The 18193-nt window shown below is 45.8% G+C and overlaps 1 protein-coding gene across 2 annotated transcripts in view; it reads right to left on the reverse strand.

Moving 5' to 3' along the window:
* The window catches only part of MINDY3 (MINDY lysine 48 deubiquitinase 3), an 80238-nt gene extending 63207 nt beyond the window's left edge, over positions 1-17031 (reverse strand). Inside the window, exons 1-4 of one of the 2 annotated variants that reach the window (XM_075922447.1) lie at positions 16583-17031; positions 8278-8357; positions 4420-4477; positions 3812-3985 (exon numbers count right to left, since the gene is read on the reverse strand). In XM_075922447.1, the coding sequence (XP_075778562.1) occupies positions 3812-3985; positions 4420-4477; positions 8278-8357; positions 16583-16679 (409 nt within the window). In that variant the 5' untranslated portion in view covers positions 16680-17031. Of the gene's footprint in view, positions 1-3811; positions 4002-4419; positions 4478-8277; positions 8358-16582 lie in introns of those variants that run through there. The other variant, XM_075922448.1, reaches the window with a different exon arrangement.
* Between the last annotated feature and the right edge of the window lie 1162 nt (positions 17032-18193).

The raw sequence follows: 18193 nt of genomic DNA on the forward strand, positions 1-18193 counted from the left end.
GCATATCTGATAATCAGGCACCCCCTGGGTCCTAAAGGTGCCGGATTATTGGAAGTTTACTGTACCAAAATCAGGAGCTTGAGAAGCTGACTGCCATCTGTGAAACCATCCTATCCTCTGCAACATCAAAAGTCTTGAAAAATGAAAAGTCAAAGTTTGTCACAGCACCAGACACAGAAAATTTCCATTTATGTCTTAACCATGCCAGTTAACTCTGCACTGCCATCAGTTCTTTGGTACCCATATCTTGGTTCAGAGCCTGGTCAGATGACTTTGGGAGCCCCCTCTAGCTAAAATGGGAGAAAATGAAGGCAGGTGAGAGGGAAGGAAAAAAAGAGTCTAGAAGGGAAATAAAAATTAAAATATTCCTCAAGCTCCAGAGTTTAAGAGGTGAGTTGATCAATGACCAAGATTAGAGAAACAGACAGACAAGACAAGGGAGGTTCACCATTAAGATTTCCTGTCTTGTCTCTACGTACAGGGAAAAATTCATAAGTAGGAGGAAAAATTGAATAGTGTTAGGATGTGATTTCACATCCCATTTTATAAAGGACTAAGCCAGCCACCACTCTCAAACTGTACAGCAAAATAAAACAATATAGGAAACATTGGGCCAGATTATTTGATTACATCAGTTATTTTATGTTAGTATACTCCAACTAATGAAGCTATAGTGAGAGTGACCGCAGTACTAAACACCTGAAGAGTGACTGGATTATCAGATGATTAGTTGTAAGTGGAGCTGCTACATCCCCTCTCCATTACTAGCTCTAGCTTTAGGAGCACTCAAGCTCCAAACCACGCTCCTTTATGGGCTAGCTAGGCAGAGTTTACAGTAGCACTGAACTTGAGCCAGACATGTGAGACTATAGCTAGGAATCTGGTTGGGGCAAAACTGAGCCCAGTAATCTGAAGAAGTGGGCTGTGCCCATGAAAGTTCATGATACCATCTACATGTTTTGTTAGTCTATAAATTGCTACCAGACCATTTTTTTTTCTGTAACAGACTAACTAGGCTACCCTCTGAGGTCAGTGAAAAGAAGCCATTCATGGCCAGGCTGCCTGTATCCTGGTTGCTGCAAAGGAAAAAGGGGAGGACTTTGTAGTAAGCAACTCACTTTCCTCAGCATAGATAGTATTTTAACAAGGGAGATCGGTCTGGAAAAACCTAGTGATAACCAGAATCTGATCCAATCTTTTAAAGACAAACTTCACAGCACAAAGATGTTCATGACAAGCAAGAAGTCATACAGACAATATTGTACTCTGATACTACTATTCTCTGGGTACAGTAAATTGTCAATCAATACATTATCCCTAGAAATAAGTTTCCAATACAACTTTATGGATATTATGTCTTATGTGGAAAAACAAGTTTGTTGAACAAAAAGAAGCAGAAATTTCTGTAAGTGATCCTGTCTAAGATACTCATCTTTCTAATAACCATTAAATGGTGAAATTGAACTTTGTTGATTAAGCAGCTTTTAGGAATACATAATTTTAACTTATCTGAGCATTCAAAACCATCCTACACACTTTACAGAAGCTAATAGAGACAACCTCTACCAAAAAGGAGCTTATTATCCAAACTCTATATCCAAAGCACATGCATAAGCAACAAAAACTGGAATAATGAATGTATGACCATCATGTTGATGCTGCACCCTTCCTCACAACTATCTGTCTTCTAAGATTATGTTTACACTAGCACTTTCTGTGCTATAATTCATTCCACACAGGGGAATGAAAAAGCCACCCACCCAAGCGATGTAAGTTACAAGCTGGTGTAGACAGTGCTATGTTGGCAGAAGAGCTGCTTGCAGGGCTGGAGTAATTAAGCTAAGAGAAGAGCTCTCTCATCCACTTAGAGCAGTTACATTAGAGCGCTTACTGCAGTGCAGCTGCAACCTCTCTATTGTAGCCATAGTAAGGATGTTAAAATGCGGTTAATTGACTAGTTTACTAGTTGATGGAAATTCCATCGACTAGTCAATAGGCACTTCCGCATTCCTCCTTTGAAATGCACAAGAGCTCCCACTGGGCTCTTGTGCTTTTCAAAGAAGGAATGCAGAACTCCCCGTACAGGCCAGTGTGAAGTCCCGCTTTTCAAAGTGCCTGCTTTGAAATGGAAAAGTGTCCCCAGCAGGAGCTCATGAGCATTTCAAAGCCATGGAGCCTGGGGTGAGCTGGGGATTCCCCAGCTGACCCCGGTTCCCCGGCACTTCCCTGCGCCTTTGAAAGGTGCAGAGGTGGCAGTTTCAGAGGGGCAGCCACTGCACAGCTGAGATCAGCTGTGCGGTGGCTACCCCTTTGAAACTGCCATCTCCGTATCTTTCAAAGGGGCAGCCATGGCAGCCTGCGGCATTTCACTGGAACCCGGGATCAGCTGGGAAGTCCCCAGCTGACCCCAGGCTCCATGGCTGCACCTTTGACAAGTGCAGAGGCGGCGTTTCAAAGGGGCAGCCTGCCGCACAGCTGATCTGCAGATCAGCTGTGCAGCAGCTGCCCCTTTGAAATACCACCTTGGGGTTTCAAAGTGGCAGTGCCACTCAGCGGCGCTGCCACTTTGAAGTACCCCTTCCCCCCCTTGCTGCCTCTATCTCATAGAGGCAGCAAAGGGGAGGGATATCAACTTGTCAAAATACTATCCGATAAGCAAATGCTTATTGGATAGTCAACTAGTCTTTTACATCCTTAAGCCATGTGTAAGTTCGTTGGGATCAGGACACACTTCCTATGTTTGTTAACACTAAGATTATCTCAACACTAGAGACTTTACAGCGGCACAGGAATAAGTCACACTGCTGTAAGATCGGTCATATAGCTACTCTATGCCAACAGGACAGAGCTCTCCCATTGAGATGGTGCTGTTCACGCTGGTACTTCTGTCATTGTAATTTATATGAATGAGTGATGTATTTTTTTCACATTTGTGACAAATTACTGCAACAAAAGTGGTAGTATAATCTCAGCATTAATTAAGTTACCTTACACCCAAAGACCAATGCCACTGTCAAGGGGAAAAATAGTTAACACCTGAGTTAGATTTACCTGGACGGCTTTTATTGGCAGAACAAAAGATACAAATGCCACCACTGGAACCTTAAATAAGGCCATGATCAAAAAAGCAATCAAAATACTGGCAAAAAGCAGAGGACCTAAAAAAAACCTTCTTGCCTACAAGAAGACTGCACATTTAGCAGAGGGTAATTTCAATCAGATGTATTAATATTTTGTTAAAGAAACTGAACTATACTTGAGGAAAAAAATTCTTAGAAAAAATGACTTGTCAAAAGAGACCTGCATTTTTAACTTTTTAAAAATATATTGTTCTCTAACAGGTAGAAAAGTCTTAGAAAGCATTTCTATGAAGGTTACTCTGCAGCAGGTAAGAATATAAGCTTCTCATATTTGGCTCTGTCAAAACATTTCTACAGCTTGATGGAATATGCAGAGACCACTAAGATTTGTTTTTTATGCACATAAATGCATCTAAAAATGAAAATTAGTATTTTCTTTTGAGAAGGCTAGTCAGATTGTCCAAGAGTAACAAATCTGGAATAGCTCTGATTGACTGTTTTTATAGAATAAAATGGGATAGCAGACAGAGTAAAGAACTAGTCAAAGCTTCTAACAGTAAGAGAAACAAAACTCATCAGTACCAAGGAAATGAGAGGGAAAGTAGAAATGCAAAACCCCTCATCTACAGAAAAATGGAATAGTATTTAGAAAAACTGTAATACTATTGAGCATTTTCTAAAGAATATATTATTTCTCAGGAAATGACAATTGAGAGAGAAATACATCTTACAGGGTTGTTCCTCTTGATGACTTGCCTCAGCAGGACTCTCAGAAATACTAGCAGTCTCTTCGGTTGTTTTTCCTCTTATCCATGTTGCCAAAGAGTATGATTCAGAATTCTCAGAGCAAGCCATTTCTAAAATGTCACATAATGTATGGCACAGAAGGTTCTTTTGTTCTTCCTCTGTAAGATCAGAAACCTGCATGAGTTCAATTACTATTTATCACTATCTTAAATATGTTATTAGCACTGAGTATAGGCCTCTGATAATTAACTTTGGCAGTTATCTTATAAAAGCACAGAAATTTAAAACCAGCCTTCCAAAGATACATCTCAATTAGATTTCTGTGTCTTGCTTTCAGTTTCATTCATAAGAACTTAAACTAATTCAAGAAGAATGTTTCAATCAAATATCCACCAATATGATCTAAAATATTACACACTGGCCCCGAGGTACGAAAATTAACAAGATAGTGCCATATGAAGTATAAATATTTTTCTTCTACTATGAAGATAACATGGCAGCACAATTTACAGGCAAATTATAAATATTTAACTTTTTGGGAAGCAAATTACTACAACCTAAAACATGAAAATAGGCAAACAGGTCTAATTACCTTGACACTCTCTCCAAGCAGACTTCTCACAGGTGAAAAGCTTCTTCAAAAGGAATGCCTTTATGTATTAAAGCAACAGAAAGTAATCAATTTTACATGTTTATATTTTACATTATATTAATGCTGTCTCTTTGTATGCAGTTAAAATGTCACATGTTTGAGACCAAACAATAACAGTGTGCCAGCCAATAACAGATTCTCCTGTTCTCGGGTCCCCTCCCCCCCACACATACCATTCACTTGTTTTCAGGTCCCTCCCTTCCAAAAAAAAAATATCCAATTACATCAGTGGCCTCAGAATAAGTTTCTCTAGTTTTAATCATAAACCTCAAGTGCAAAGTATGGCCATGCTGCCTACAAGACTGCATACCTGTATACCAAAATGTATACTGAACTAAGGACTAGTACCCAAGGGGGACTCTTATTTAAGTGAAGGTACACCACTATCTCATAATTCTACATACTAAGTTACATAGAAGACTATCCTAATCTCCTTCCATGCAGAGATCAAACTACGTATTTTCAGCAGTTAACTTGCTCAGCAGCTAACAAGCTACATTTTTTTTCTTTTAAAAGGGTGCTGGGTAATGTTTCCCCATATTAGCTTGAAAACATATTGCAGTGCTAGACAGGTTTTCCATTTATCCCTGTACAGGCAGTCCCCGGGTTACGTACAAGATAGGGACTGTAGGTTTGTTCTTAAGTTGAATCTGTATGTAAGTCGGAACTGGCGTCCAGATTCAGCCGCTGCTGAAACTGATCAGTTTCAACAGCGGCTGAATCTGGACGCCAGTTCTGACTTACATACAGATTCAACTTAAGAACCCCAGACATCCCCAAGTCAGCTGCTGCTGAAACTGATCAGCGGCTGATTCCAGGAAGCCCGGGGCAGGGGCTTCCTGTAGTCAGCCACTGGTCAGTTTCAGCAGCGGCTGACTTGGGGACGCCTGGGGCAGAGCAGTTAGGGTGCTGCTGGGTTGGTCCAGTAGCACCGCCGCTCCTCGGCGCTACTGGACCAACCCAGCAGCACCCAAGCTGCTCTGTCCCAGGCGTCCTGATTCAGCCGCTGCTGAATCTGACCAGCAGTGGCTGAATCGGGATGCCTGGGGCAGAACAGCTGGGGTGCTGCCCGGTTGGTCCAGTAGCGCCCAGAGCGGCGCTACGGGACCAACTGGCAGTGCCCCAGCTGCTGTACCACAGGTGTCCGGAGCAAAGCCACGGAGCACAGGGGCAGCAGGACAGCCCAGACGCGCCGTGGCTGTCCTGCTGCCCTCGGGCTCCGTGGCTTTGCTCTGCTTTGCTCCCCGTCCCCCTGGTCTACAGACCAGGGGGACGGGGAGCAAAGCGGCAGAGCACGCGGGCAGCGCACAGCCCAGACGCGTCTGGGCAGTCCGCTGCCCGCGTGCTCCGAGGCTTGGCTCTGCTTTGCCCCCCCCCGCCCCCGTCCCCCTGGTCTGCAGACCAGGGGGACTGGGGGGGGGGGGGGGGGGGGCAAAGCAGAGCCAAGCCGCGGAGGACGCGGCCAGCTGACAGTTGTCAGCTGACCGTGCGCTCCGCGGCTTGGCTCTGCTTTGCCCCCCCCCCCCCCCCCGGTCTGCAGACCGGGGGGGGGGTGGGGGTGGGGGCAAAGCAGAGCCAAGCCGCGGAGCGCCCGGCCAGCTGACAGCCCAGACGCATCTGGGCTGTCAGCTGATCACGCGCTCCGCGGCTTGGCTCTGCTTTGCCCCCCCCCCCCCGCGGTCTGCAGACCAGGGGGACGGGGGGCAAAGCAGAGCCAAGCCGCGGAGGACGCGGCCAGCTGACAGCCCAGACGCATCTGGGCTGTCAGCTGGCCGGGCGCTCCGCGGCTTGGCTCTGCTTTGCCCCCCCCCCCCCACGTCCCCCTGGTCTGCAGACCGGGGGGGCGGGGGGGGGCAAAGCAGAGCCAAGCCGCGGAGCGCGTGGTCAGCGGACATCCCTGTCCGCTGCCCACGTGTTCCGCCGCTTTGCTTCCTCTCCCTGGTCTGCTGGAGACCAGGGAGAGGAACGGCCCCGTTCGTAACTGCGGATCCGACATAAGTCGGAGCCGCGTAACTCGGGGACTGCCTGTAATTCAAAAAATCAAGTGTCAAACACCAACTTCAAAACCAAATTTGCAAAATTATGTCCTTTTTGCCTCTTATAATGCAACAGAGATTTATATGTTCGTGCTCTAATTAGTAGTCATACCACATAGTATTTCAAAGTGATACAACATTCCCATAATCTTTCCTTTCTTGCACTGGGCTTGCTTCTCCAATAGATTCTCCTGTAACCAGTTTTCTTCTTTAGCCATCCAGTGCTAGCAGCAGCAATTCCAGATTCTCTCCATACTCATGTTTGATCCCTTCCTTCCTGGTCCCCCAATCCAAACCCAGTTAACAGACGAATGCATTTTTAAACAAATTCAGGGATAAGTGGATTGACTCTCTATACGCTAAAATGAAAACAGTATCAGATTTTGAACCCAATTTATTTAGATTTATAAGCAGCTGAATGACCTGTTTATTTTTTTCCCCCAAACTAGAAGGACTTAATTTTATTATAAGTTCCCACGTTAATAAACTGTGAATCACAGACTGCAATGAAAGCTACATTAGAAAAACATAAAAATAGACTAAATATTTTCCTATTGATACTTTGCCATTTAAGCAATTTCTTAAATTATCACAAGTATGTTAATTCACATTGGGATTAGCTACAAGATATTTACATGTAGCCCACACTATGAATGTTTGAAAACCATTATCATAGGCTATCAAGAATACAGAAATTCATATAAAGTTTTCATTATAAGAGTCCAATGAATGGTAATGATCAATTTTAATATCTTAATTATATTGACATCACAGATTTCTGTCTCAGTGATTTGAAACTATGAAAGTTTATTATGTTCACTTTTTTAAATAAAGTAAGCACTGGCACATTTGCAACTCAAATGCTCTAAGTTTTGAACAGAATTAGGTATTGAAGTGGTGCCTGTGATGGCTGCGGTGAAGGCAATACTTTTAAGAAAACTATTGATAATTTGAGGTAAAAAGGATTATGAAATTTCAATTTCTTATCAGATTTTCTTACATCTCATTTGTGCTCTCTTCTTCTTATTATATTTTTAATTGATCTCTTGTATTCCACTCAGGATACATCTACACTGCAGGCTTCTTACACAAGAAGCTTTTTGTGGAAGAGATCTTCCACAAAAACTTCTTGTGCAAGAGCGCATCCACACTGCAAAAGTGCATCGGAAAAGCAATGCGCTTTTGCGCAAGAGAGTGTCCAGACTACATGGATACTCACAAGAAAGTTCTGATGACCATTAACAGAATGGCAATCAGGGCACCTGTGTGCAAAAAAATCCTGCTGCCTGTCCACACACACTTTTTTGTGCAATAATTTTTGCGCAAAAAGTAGTTATTCCTCGTAGAAAGAGGAATACCTATACCACAAAAACCTCTCTGTTCTGTCGATTCACTGTAAATTTTCTCGCACAAAAAAACGTGCTTGAGGCGTGGATGCCCCACAAGTTTTTGCACAAAAACTCTGCAGTGTAGACATAGCGTCTATATCTTCTTTTAAGCTATCTATGCTTGAATTGGTCTTTCATATTTTCTGGGGGAGGGGAGGATTTTCACAAAGTCTATATGTTGATATCTGGCAATTTTTGTCCCTTGTGCATAGACTGTTGTCTCATGTTGTATTATCAGATGCTGTAAATTCAACTACCTAGGGATCCCTTTGTCTTAATTTTCATATTCATCTATGGTATCCAAAATTATGTAAGAGCTGGTGAAATTTTGTGCCTGTTAATTTTAAACCATTTCTGTAACCAGTGCACATTACCTGAACAGGTGCAATCAAAGCACAAGGGCCACCTTCAAATTGTTCTAATGCAGTTGACTCAGACTCACTAAATACAAACCCTGACAATGAAAAAGACCATGGTTAATGATGTACTTAAACATGCACACATATTACATATATTACTTCTTGAAAGGAATGCCACTCACCTTATTTACCAAGAACAAGTTAGTTGTGTAAAACAGAAAACCAGTTTTACAAAGCAAGCAAGTCTAATTATTACATGAAAAATCAAAAACGTATGGCATACATGGGGGCACATTATATTCCACATTCTTATCAGCAATGATGCCTAGAGTTTTGAAGTAGTAACATGCAAAGTAGTGAACATAATTAAGATATCCATCAGAATGTGACTTCCAGCATTCTACCATATAATTCCATATAAATCCTGTTTAGAAATTGTAAAAGCTGTTTTTTGAGATTTTTAATGGACTTTCATTTTTGGTAAATAATGGTTGCCACTAAAGTCCATGGTAAACTTCCCACTAACCTCACAGGAGGCACTAACAAATCATGTGTGTGTGTTTTAAAGGAATGCAATAATTTTTTCAGCAACTGCTTTCAACTACAGAAAGCCCCTTTGAAATTATGTCCTTCATAGGAGCTAAAATGCTAAATGCCCCAGAGATAGACATGTTCATGATGGCCCTGGTATAGACCAGTCTAAAATTATGTAATTTGTGACATCCTTCACTGTGTAAATTAGACCCTTCCTCCACTGGAAATGAAAGTTACATCTTCCTTAGTCTGTCAAGCCAAACACTGAGGAGATGCATGATACAGTGTAACTGTTATGTTAGTAACTGGATGTTAGTTCAAATTTGAGCCTTCAATTATGTAATTTACAGACTGAGAGCCAGTACATGCAAGTTATGCCTATTTAGGTTCCACTAATTTGACCTCAAATTTCCATTAGGTCATATTACTGCCAAATGTTTCATTAAAGTAATTTCATTCTCCTGGTTTAAGTAACCTAATGATATAGATTGCCACTAATGCTATGAGCTACTGAATATCCCATAAACCTGCTGACATTCACAAGCACAATCTGAGATAGCTTCTGACCTGGATGAGCAAATATGGACTGCAATTTTCCTTTAACTGTGAAAAATAATAATACTATTGTAGTGTGCTCAAAAGCATAGGATAGTATTTAGCTGTTTTGATGATTCAGTAATTGCAATAAAAAACACATGTGGGGTACCGTTCCAACACACACAGGAAATCTTACATGTGTTTCATAATTTTCAGAGGCTTCAATTGGCAGATACCTTACATCTTTTTTTGTTTTGTTTACTATTATATAATTTTTCAGTGTGTGACCTAAAAATGTCACGTCAGATTTGCACTAACTAGAGTTGCCTGCTCTAGGGAGACACCATACTGAGTTTTTTTGCAGATCATTATTTAAGTCGGTATTGTGCAATTATATCATTTAAACCAGGGATGGGGAACCTTTTTTGGGTTGGGTGTCACTGACCCATAGAAATATCAGTCGGGGGAGTCTCACACAAGTAAGAGGCAAAAACAAAACAAAACCCTCACTAACATGGCCCCTGACTGAGGAGAGAGACACTCCCCACATTCTCCTCGTGCACCCCAGCCTTTGGGGAACCAAGCCTAATAAATTTTGTGTGCTGCAGCCTTGCAGCGCCAACACAGGCTTCCCAATGTTGGTGGGGGGGCATGAGCCACAGGGGCCGGATGCAAGCAAGTCCGTGGCCCTCTCTGGCCCTTGGGCCTGAGATTCCCCACCCCTGATTTAAACTAAAGCCCATTCCTGCCATTTAGTTCTGTCATTATTATTATAATTGCCTGGCTGGCAATCTTGAGTACTAATAGTATTATGGTGAATGGACACTGTATCAACACTGTACATGTAATGATATATTAAATTTATGTTACTCTTGGGGGAATTCTGCATCAAACATTAAAAATTCTGCACACAATATTTTAAAATATTGCTAAATTCTGCTCATTGTCAAAATAACACTATAATTGCACTAGTTTCCATTATTTTTGGTAATATTCCTGTAAGCGAGTATGTCTGTAACAAGAGAAACAACAAAAAGATTGAGGAAATATTTTTTGACAAATAGATTTCTTACTAGGCATCTTAAAACAGAACTCTGAGTAATAACTCATTTAATCTGCAATACACACTGCAGCGAATGTCTCCAGCAGCAGGTATGCGTATGGCAGAGGGGAAAGTTTCCAGTTGGGGTCGACTGCGGAGCCTTTCCCTACTGCATCCCCTCTGCCAGAGCCTTTCATTAACACAAATAGCAATATACTGCAGTGTGGATGCAGCCTGCTTTTCATTGTGGCATACAGCTATCTGTATTTTCATGCATTCACAAAAAGCATGTAATATGGAGTATCTCTAGAACAGTGTTTTCCAAACAGCGTTTCCCGTGGTACCGGGCCTCAGAGTGCCTGGTGGCTGCCAGCAGAGCCAGCCTTAGGCCGATTCAGTTGAATCGGGCCCTGCGCCCCTGAACTCGGAAATACCAGCGAGTTACAGAGCCAGGGGCCCTGCTCCACCAATATGTGGGGCTGGGTCTTTCCCCTGGCTTTGCCTGGAGCACACCCTGACCCGTCCCTGCCGTGAGCGGCTCCTACTCGCCAGCTGCTGCCGCCCATGCGCAGCGTTACACGTGGGCGGGGAGGACGCCAGGGCGTGACGTCATGTCACAGCCCGGGATTTTAAAACACATTGTGCAGCTGCCTCCGGGTTCAGCCTCCAGCCCCGCAAAGTGGAAGGCAGAAGGCAGGGAACGGGCTTGAGCGGCGGCAGGAAAGGAGAGGAGAGGGAGAGGAGGAGGCTGCAGTGGCAGCTGGGGGGGAGGGAGGGGCTTGGGTGGAGGGGTGGAAGGAGAAGGGGCTTGAGCGGGGGCAGGGGAAGACACCAAGGGACAGGGTGCAGGAGAGACAAATGCCAGGGTGCCAAGTGCAGACAGACAATGAGGGAAAGAGCAGGAGGGGAGGTATCAGTGGGAGAGGAGAAGAGAGGAGAAGGGCATTGGGGGCTGGAGGGGGAGGTGCTGGGAGAAGGCTTGAAAGAAGGGGTGAGCATGAGAAAGGTGGGAATGGAGCAAGGCATGTTTGAGGGCACAGAGGGGCAGGGTATCAGGGAAAAAGAGGGCAAAGGGGACAGGGGCAGTAAGGGAAGGGGGAGGCACCAGGAGGGTTTAGGGCTAAGGGAAGGTGCAGGTGCCAAGTGATTCTGGGGTGAAGCAGAAGGGCAGAAACCTGCAGGGGAGGGACCAGCACCAGAGGAGAGAGGCAGCACAGGTGTTAGAAGAGGGGTAGCTCACATGATCAGAGTGGGGCTACTGGAGGAGTGGGCATAGGGGAGAAAGAAGGGCTGGAGGAGGGGGGGCAGGTTGCAGGAGGGCTAAAGGGAAGTGAGAAGGGCAGGAGTCAGGACAGCAGAGGAGGGTGAGGAGTTGGGGGGCAGCAGGCACCAGGGGAGATGATGGAGCAAGGATGCAGCGGGGCTGGCCAAGGGAGATTGGGAGGAGAAGCGGGGGAGAACTGGCTGCCCAGGAGGAAGTGAGGCTGGCCAGATGCGTAGCAGGGGGAGCGGGGGGGGGGGGGGGGGGAATGAATCAGCCTGCGGGGAGTGGGACTAACCCGGCCATATGCAGATCTCGGGGTGCTGCTCCCCTTCCTCCCTCCTCCCCCCGCAAAGCACAAGTTAGTCCGGTCCCGGGATTCTATTCCCCCTCCCCCCCCACCCTCGAGTAGTTGCGAATGGTCTGGCTGGTAGACACACTCCTGCAGCCTGAGCACATTTACCAGCCAGGCAGTTTGAAACTACAAACTGATACATCTAGTAATAATAAAACTTACCTAATGAGAAAATACCAGATATGTTATATGTCTGGTATTTTCTCAGTTTGTTTTTTACGTGTTTATCTTTTTGGGCTGCAAAAAACAGTACTGAAAAAAAAGGGTTCCAACTAAAGTAAAAAGTTTGGGAAACCCTGGTCTAACCAGCTTTCTGTCTGTCTTACGGTCCATTTATCCAATCCATATTCCTTAACTTGCTGGCAAGAATATTGTGAGTGACCATATCAAAAGCTTTGCTAAAGCTGGCACTGGTGGTCTGGGGAGGACCAGAAACAACTTATTTGAATATTCATCATGTGATTAATGAATATGCAAATGAACGGTACCGGTCCTCCAAATGTTCGTGAATGGATTTACTGGTCCCCATGTCAAAAAGTTTGGGAACCCCCTGCTCTAGAATATAAAGGTTTCCTAATTACTGTAGGCAGTTTCAAGGTCTCACTTGTATAATACTGGGCATTTTAAGTCTTCCCTGCCCTACAATCTTAATTCACTAGTAGTCCCACAACCAAGGCATCTCAAGACCATTTAGGTTCTACATTTCCAGTATTTTGTTGTGATAGCTTATGAGAATTTCCTATACCAAAATTAGATTACTATTTTTACACTGTGCATATATTCCAGCAGCAGTGTAATTTCATTTTTCTATATTTTCTTCCTTACTTTAATTTTGCCTTGTCTCTTGAGGGCCCATGTATATTGGCCAAACTGGACAGTCTCTACTACAAAGGATAAATGGATACAAGTCAGATATTAGAAATGGTAATACACAAAAACCTACAAGAGCACATTCTAACCTACCTGGACATTCATTAATGGATTTAAAAGTAGCATTTTTCTACAAAGGCATTTTAAAAAAAACTACAAAGAGAATCTGGGGAATTTGCTTTCATACGCAAATTTGACACTCTGGCTTGAACAAAGACATGAACTGGATGGGCCATTATATTCAACACCCAACTGACATCAAAAGCAAAGCATGGGTCACTTCCAGGCCACTCAATTACCCTCATTAGCACCAGCACTACAATTACAGGTACCCTTCCCCCCCCTTTTCTGTTATAAATTGTGAAGTTCCCTTCCCCCCCCCCCTCCATTTCGCTCACCTGAGGAAGTGGGTTTTGCCCACAAAAATATGATACTATATTTTTGTTACTCTAAGATGCTACAGGAGTTCTTGAGTTTTTTTAATCCTTCAGTTAGTCCATCTTTCTATGCAAGTCTAGATCTCAGATCTCTCTCTGTTAATAATTCCTTTCAACTATCACTTCACAACTATATTTTAGGTAAGAGTTGTGTGTAGACTACTGCTTTAATACTCCTTTGCTGTTGTTATGACATGTTCCTTCTAATGAAAAGAAACACTTTGTTCTGAAAAAGGTTGTTTTGCATCATTGTATTCATATACTATCACAACTCCCAAAGGGAAGTTTTACAGATAGAGCAGCTGAATCCAGCTATGCCTGCTAAGCAATCACAGCTGCTACACATGCACACTGTACCCTGGCCCCAGGGACCCAAACTAAAGACTGGCAGCATCTCAAGATTACTAGCCAATTAACCTGTCATAAAACGGGATTTTCAGGTCTCTCCTCCACGTCAGTCTTCTCTCCTGAGCTTCCCGTGTCTCTCTCTCTCTCTCTCTCCTCTTCCTGCCTCCCCCTCCTCTCTCTCAGCTCTCCTCCGCCTCCTGCCTCTCTCTCTGTCTCTTCCCCAGAGTGAGAGGCAGGATGGGGAGGAGAACGCAGAGCCCAAACAGACATTTGGGGTCCGCACTCCCCGTGCTGAATGGGGAGCGCGGAGCTCAAACGGTCGCTTGCACCACTTGCTCCCATGCGGCGGCCTGGCTGAGCAGCATAGAAGTCAGCCAAGCGCCATGGTGGGAGGCAAAGAGGGGCGGCGCAGTGACGTTCACAGCCCGGGGGAGGGGTCTGGAGCTGCTGTCATGCCGATGTCATCGCCCCGCCCTCCTTTGCCTCCCACCGTGGCACTCGGCTGACTTCTGTGCTGCTCAGCCGGGCCACCGCGGGGGAGCAAGTGGTGAAAGCGGCCGTTTGAGCCCTGTGCTCCTCATGCAGCACGGGCCACCCAGTGGGAACAGCCAGCATTTCAGGCAACAGCGCAGCCCAGAGGGAACAGCCAGCATTTCAGCATTACCGAGTCTCAGACACTGGGCTACTATATATATGATGCTTTAGATAGACAGATAAAAACTCAGGGCCTGTCCTGTAAAACAGTGTTTCTCAACCTTTTTTTTTTTATAAAGTACCCCTTTAACAAAAAATTTGTAAGTACCCCCAGTATTCAGACACACAATTTTTTCTATCGTTGCAACACATTTGTTTAAACAAATTAATCATAGCCAGGCGGCTGATGAAATTTGAGTGTAAAAAGTACAAAAATAATAAAATACTGTAAAATGTAAAACAAAAATTCAGCTTTCTCCAAATTTCAGTTGTGTTAACATACCCCACTAACCTCTTTCGAGTACCCCTAAGGGTACTTGTACCACTGGTTAAGAAACACTGATCTAGAGGGACTGCATTTTGAGAGACAGGTCAAAGGTGCAGGTATCGCAGACGTGTGACAACTGCATGTACATGAGGGCTTAGCTAGCTTGTTATTATAGGTATGATTTTCCACAGTTATCTGAAATAATCTGTCATATTTTCCTTGCCTTTTTGTTTATGTTTTCTTGGCCAAACCTGTTTTGCAGGTTTCAACTCAAGTCTTCTGCTATATTGCAAAAAAGAATTTTCCTTCAAGAACACTGCAGTTTTAGTATGGAAAGCACCCACAGGTGGATTCGTCTGGCCTCCCCTTCCCCACCCCCAGCAGCTATGCAGGAAATGGACAAGTCCTGTCTCTCAAATGCCCAATCAGGAACCTCGGGCTGCTTCCCAGTCCCAGACAGAGTCTTGCTGCAGTGGAAGGCACTTGGAGGTGGGTCTGCTCTGGTCCCCCTCTTTCACTACATGAGCACTTTGCAGGAGAAGGACAAATCCTAATGTATCCCTGCCCAGTCTAAGGTAGGAAGCCTCCTTTGATAGTGTGGTCCTAGGGACAAAATAGCATCAAATTTCACAGTGAAGGGCTTATTTCCTGGTCCGTGGCACATTTTTCATGATGCCAGTGCTTCTCTGTCACATAAAAATAAACAGTGGAAAACTGATTATGAGAACAAAAGCCTAATCCATGTAAAATGTGTATATGTTGGTAAATGGATGTAGTTTGATGAGTAGATTTCCTTCATTTCTCTTGTTATTCCCTTTTAGTATCTTAAAAAGGGATTGCCAGTGAATCCAAAAAGTATTTTAGCGTGAAATTGCTTCATAATTTATTCATAGACCAAACTAACAACAACATAAAGCACAGGTGGGGAACCTTTTTTGAGTTGTGGGGAGCTTATGAGAGCGTCTGGCTTCGGAGGGGTCCAAAAATGAGGGGTTCAGTGTGTGAGAGGGGGCTGCTGAGAAGAGGGTGTGGGAGGGAGCATCCTCTGAGAAATGTTTTATTAACCCAACAAGAGGGCAGAGGGTGCAGTTGTGGGTGAAGCCATTTCCCTCCTCTACCCCTGCCAGGTAGAACCCATGGGTTGGATGCAGCCCCAGGCCTGCCTGGCTCCAGCATGCAAGGCTCAGGGCTCCCTACTGGGGGGGGGAAGGGGAGGGAGAGGAGAGTCCCAAGCCTTGGGGGCCAGATCCGGGTAAGCTGGGGGTCACATCTGGTCCTGGGCCTAAGGTTTCCCCACACCTGACATAAACCAAATGCATGTGTAAAGCATCATTTCTGTATACAGTGGTTTCATCTGTACCCCCAGCATGCTTTTTCCCTCCAATGTATTTTTTTTTAAGGAGCAACAAACTCAGACTAGTACTCACAAAACAAAAGATAAAGTAGAGAGTTGATAACAAGAATATGTAACTTTGGGTAAAACAAACTAGGAGGCTGAATTGGTAATAAATAATTAAATCGGAAACAGAAAATTGAAGGAAACAGATGTCATTTAAAAGGAGACAGGTCTGAGTTATTGACAAGAGAAGGCGGCAAACAAGGGGGTGAAGATGGCAGAAAAGGTATACAGAAAAGTGAGGCAAGCAAAGCAGTAAAGGGACCAAGGAGAAGTAAGGGAATGGGGCAGAGAAAGGCAAAACGAAGGTGGATGTGGGGGAAGAGTGAGAGGAGGATGAACTGGAGGGCACGAAGGTTGGGGAAGAGAAGGGGGACCCGAGAGAGCCAAGGACTGGGCTAGTGCAAAGTGGGGGGGGGGGGGGCAAAGAGAGTCGGGGGGAGAGAAGAGTAAAAGGCAGAGGGATGAGGAGGAGGAGTGTGGGGTGAAGTGGAAGACACGGCGCATAGGGCGGAGGAGGAGGGGGGGCGGGGGAAGGGCAGAGCGCGAGGAGGCGGGGGGAGGGGAGAGGGACGGTACCTTGCGCCCAGCGGCAGAAGATGGTGTCAGCGAGCCCGCCGGGTCCGGCTTTCTTGCCCCACACCAGGTGGACGAGCTCTTGGCTCAGCTCAGACATGACGGGGCGGCGGCTCTCGGGCCGGGCGCAGAAGGCGGCTCCTGGCGGCGGAACGAGACGCGGCTACTGCCAACCCGCTTTCCCTGAACATGGGAAGGGGCCTGAGCAGAAGCGGCTGCCGGGGCCGCGGGGAGGGCCCAGCAAACGGCCGCTCACACAGGAGGGAGAAGAAACCTCGGCAGCCGGCTCGGTGAGGGTTCACTCAGCGGAGGGGGAGGCACTTCTAGAAGAAACTTCCGGTTCCTCTCCTGGGTGAACCGGAAGGGGAAGCTCTGGCCCGCACCACTCACTGCCCTTCGGTCCAGATCGCCTCAGTTGCTTCCTTTCAGCGGGCGGCGTCTCGCGCTTCCATATGCTGCGCGCGGCGGGGAGGGAGGTGGCTCGCGCCTGGGCGCTGCAGCAGCCGTTGGACGTGTTGTGTTCTCGCGCGTGGCACCCTGTCGCGGAGGGGCGGGGCTGCTGGTGCCCAGGCCCGGCGGCGAACGCGATTACACCCGAGACTCTGTGGATCCTGGCTCTCGGGCTGTGATGCAGCGGGCCCAGGTCCCCGAGAGCCCCGCCTCCCGGCCTGGCTTAGCCCGAGAATAACTCCTTGTGGGCCCACTGGATGGGGGCTGCTTCCTGGGGCGGGCTTCCCGCAGATGGCACTGCCAGCCCTGGGCAGAGGCGCCAGCTTCCTAAGCGCCAGTGTTGGGAGTGCTCCGGGGTGCAGTACCAGAGAGAACAATTAGCTCAGCGGCTGGGGGGCTCTTGCCTGCCGGAAGCCCTGCTGATCCCTTCCCCCCCCCCCCCCCCCGACTGTAAAGCTGTAAATAGACACCCTGACTTTGGTTATCAGCTAAACATTTAGCTGGTCCTGTTTCAAAAGAGGCCAAACCTTCAAAGAACCCCAAAACTCGACGTGACTAGACCCCTGTGCAGTGGGACTTTGGGGGCCTGCTGTGCACCCCTGAACTCGCTCCCCTCTCCCCTGCTTGCCAGAAGACAATTATAAAAAAAAAATCTTGAAGTAAAAAACTAGTTAATGATCAGAAGCCAATTAAGCCTGAAACAAGCCAAATTTCTGTGTGGTTTTTTTAGCAGTTTTGGCATGGTGAGAGTAGCCAGGATGGGGTATGCTTGGGGAGGAAGGTGGGAAAGGTTTGGGGCATGGTGGGGCCAAATAGGGATTTATTGTTAAAGGGGGCACAGCCCTTAAATGTTTGGGGACCTCTGGCTTAAGGTTTTAAGGCCTGATCCAAAGCCCACTGAAATCAATAGAAAGACTTCTGTTGATCTCAGTGGACTTTGGATCAGGCCTTTAGTGTATGTCTACACTGGAATTTTGTCAAGGAAACTAATGATGATACGCAGAAGTAGCCAAAAAGAAAGTTGTCAGCGTGTGTTTACACTTGCTCAACAGCGGAGCAATGGACTTAGGGTATGTATCCCACAGTACCTGGTGACACCATCTGATGATCAATGTGAGACAGTGGAACACAGCTTGGAGCAACTTGGGATTGTGCAGAATGTCC

Source organism: Pelodiscus sinensis, chromosome 2 (assembly GCF_049634645.1).
Source record: "Pelodiscus sinensis isolate JC-2024 chromosome 2, ASM4963464v1, whole genome shotgun sequence".
Taxonomy (NCBI): Eukaryota; Metazoa; Chordata; order Testudines; family Trionychidae; genus Pelodiscus; species Pelodiscus sinensis.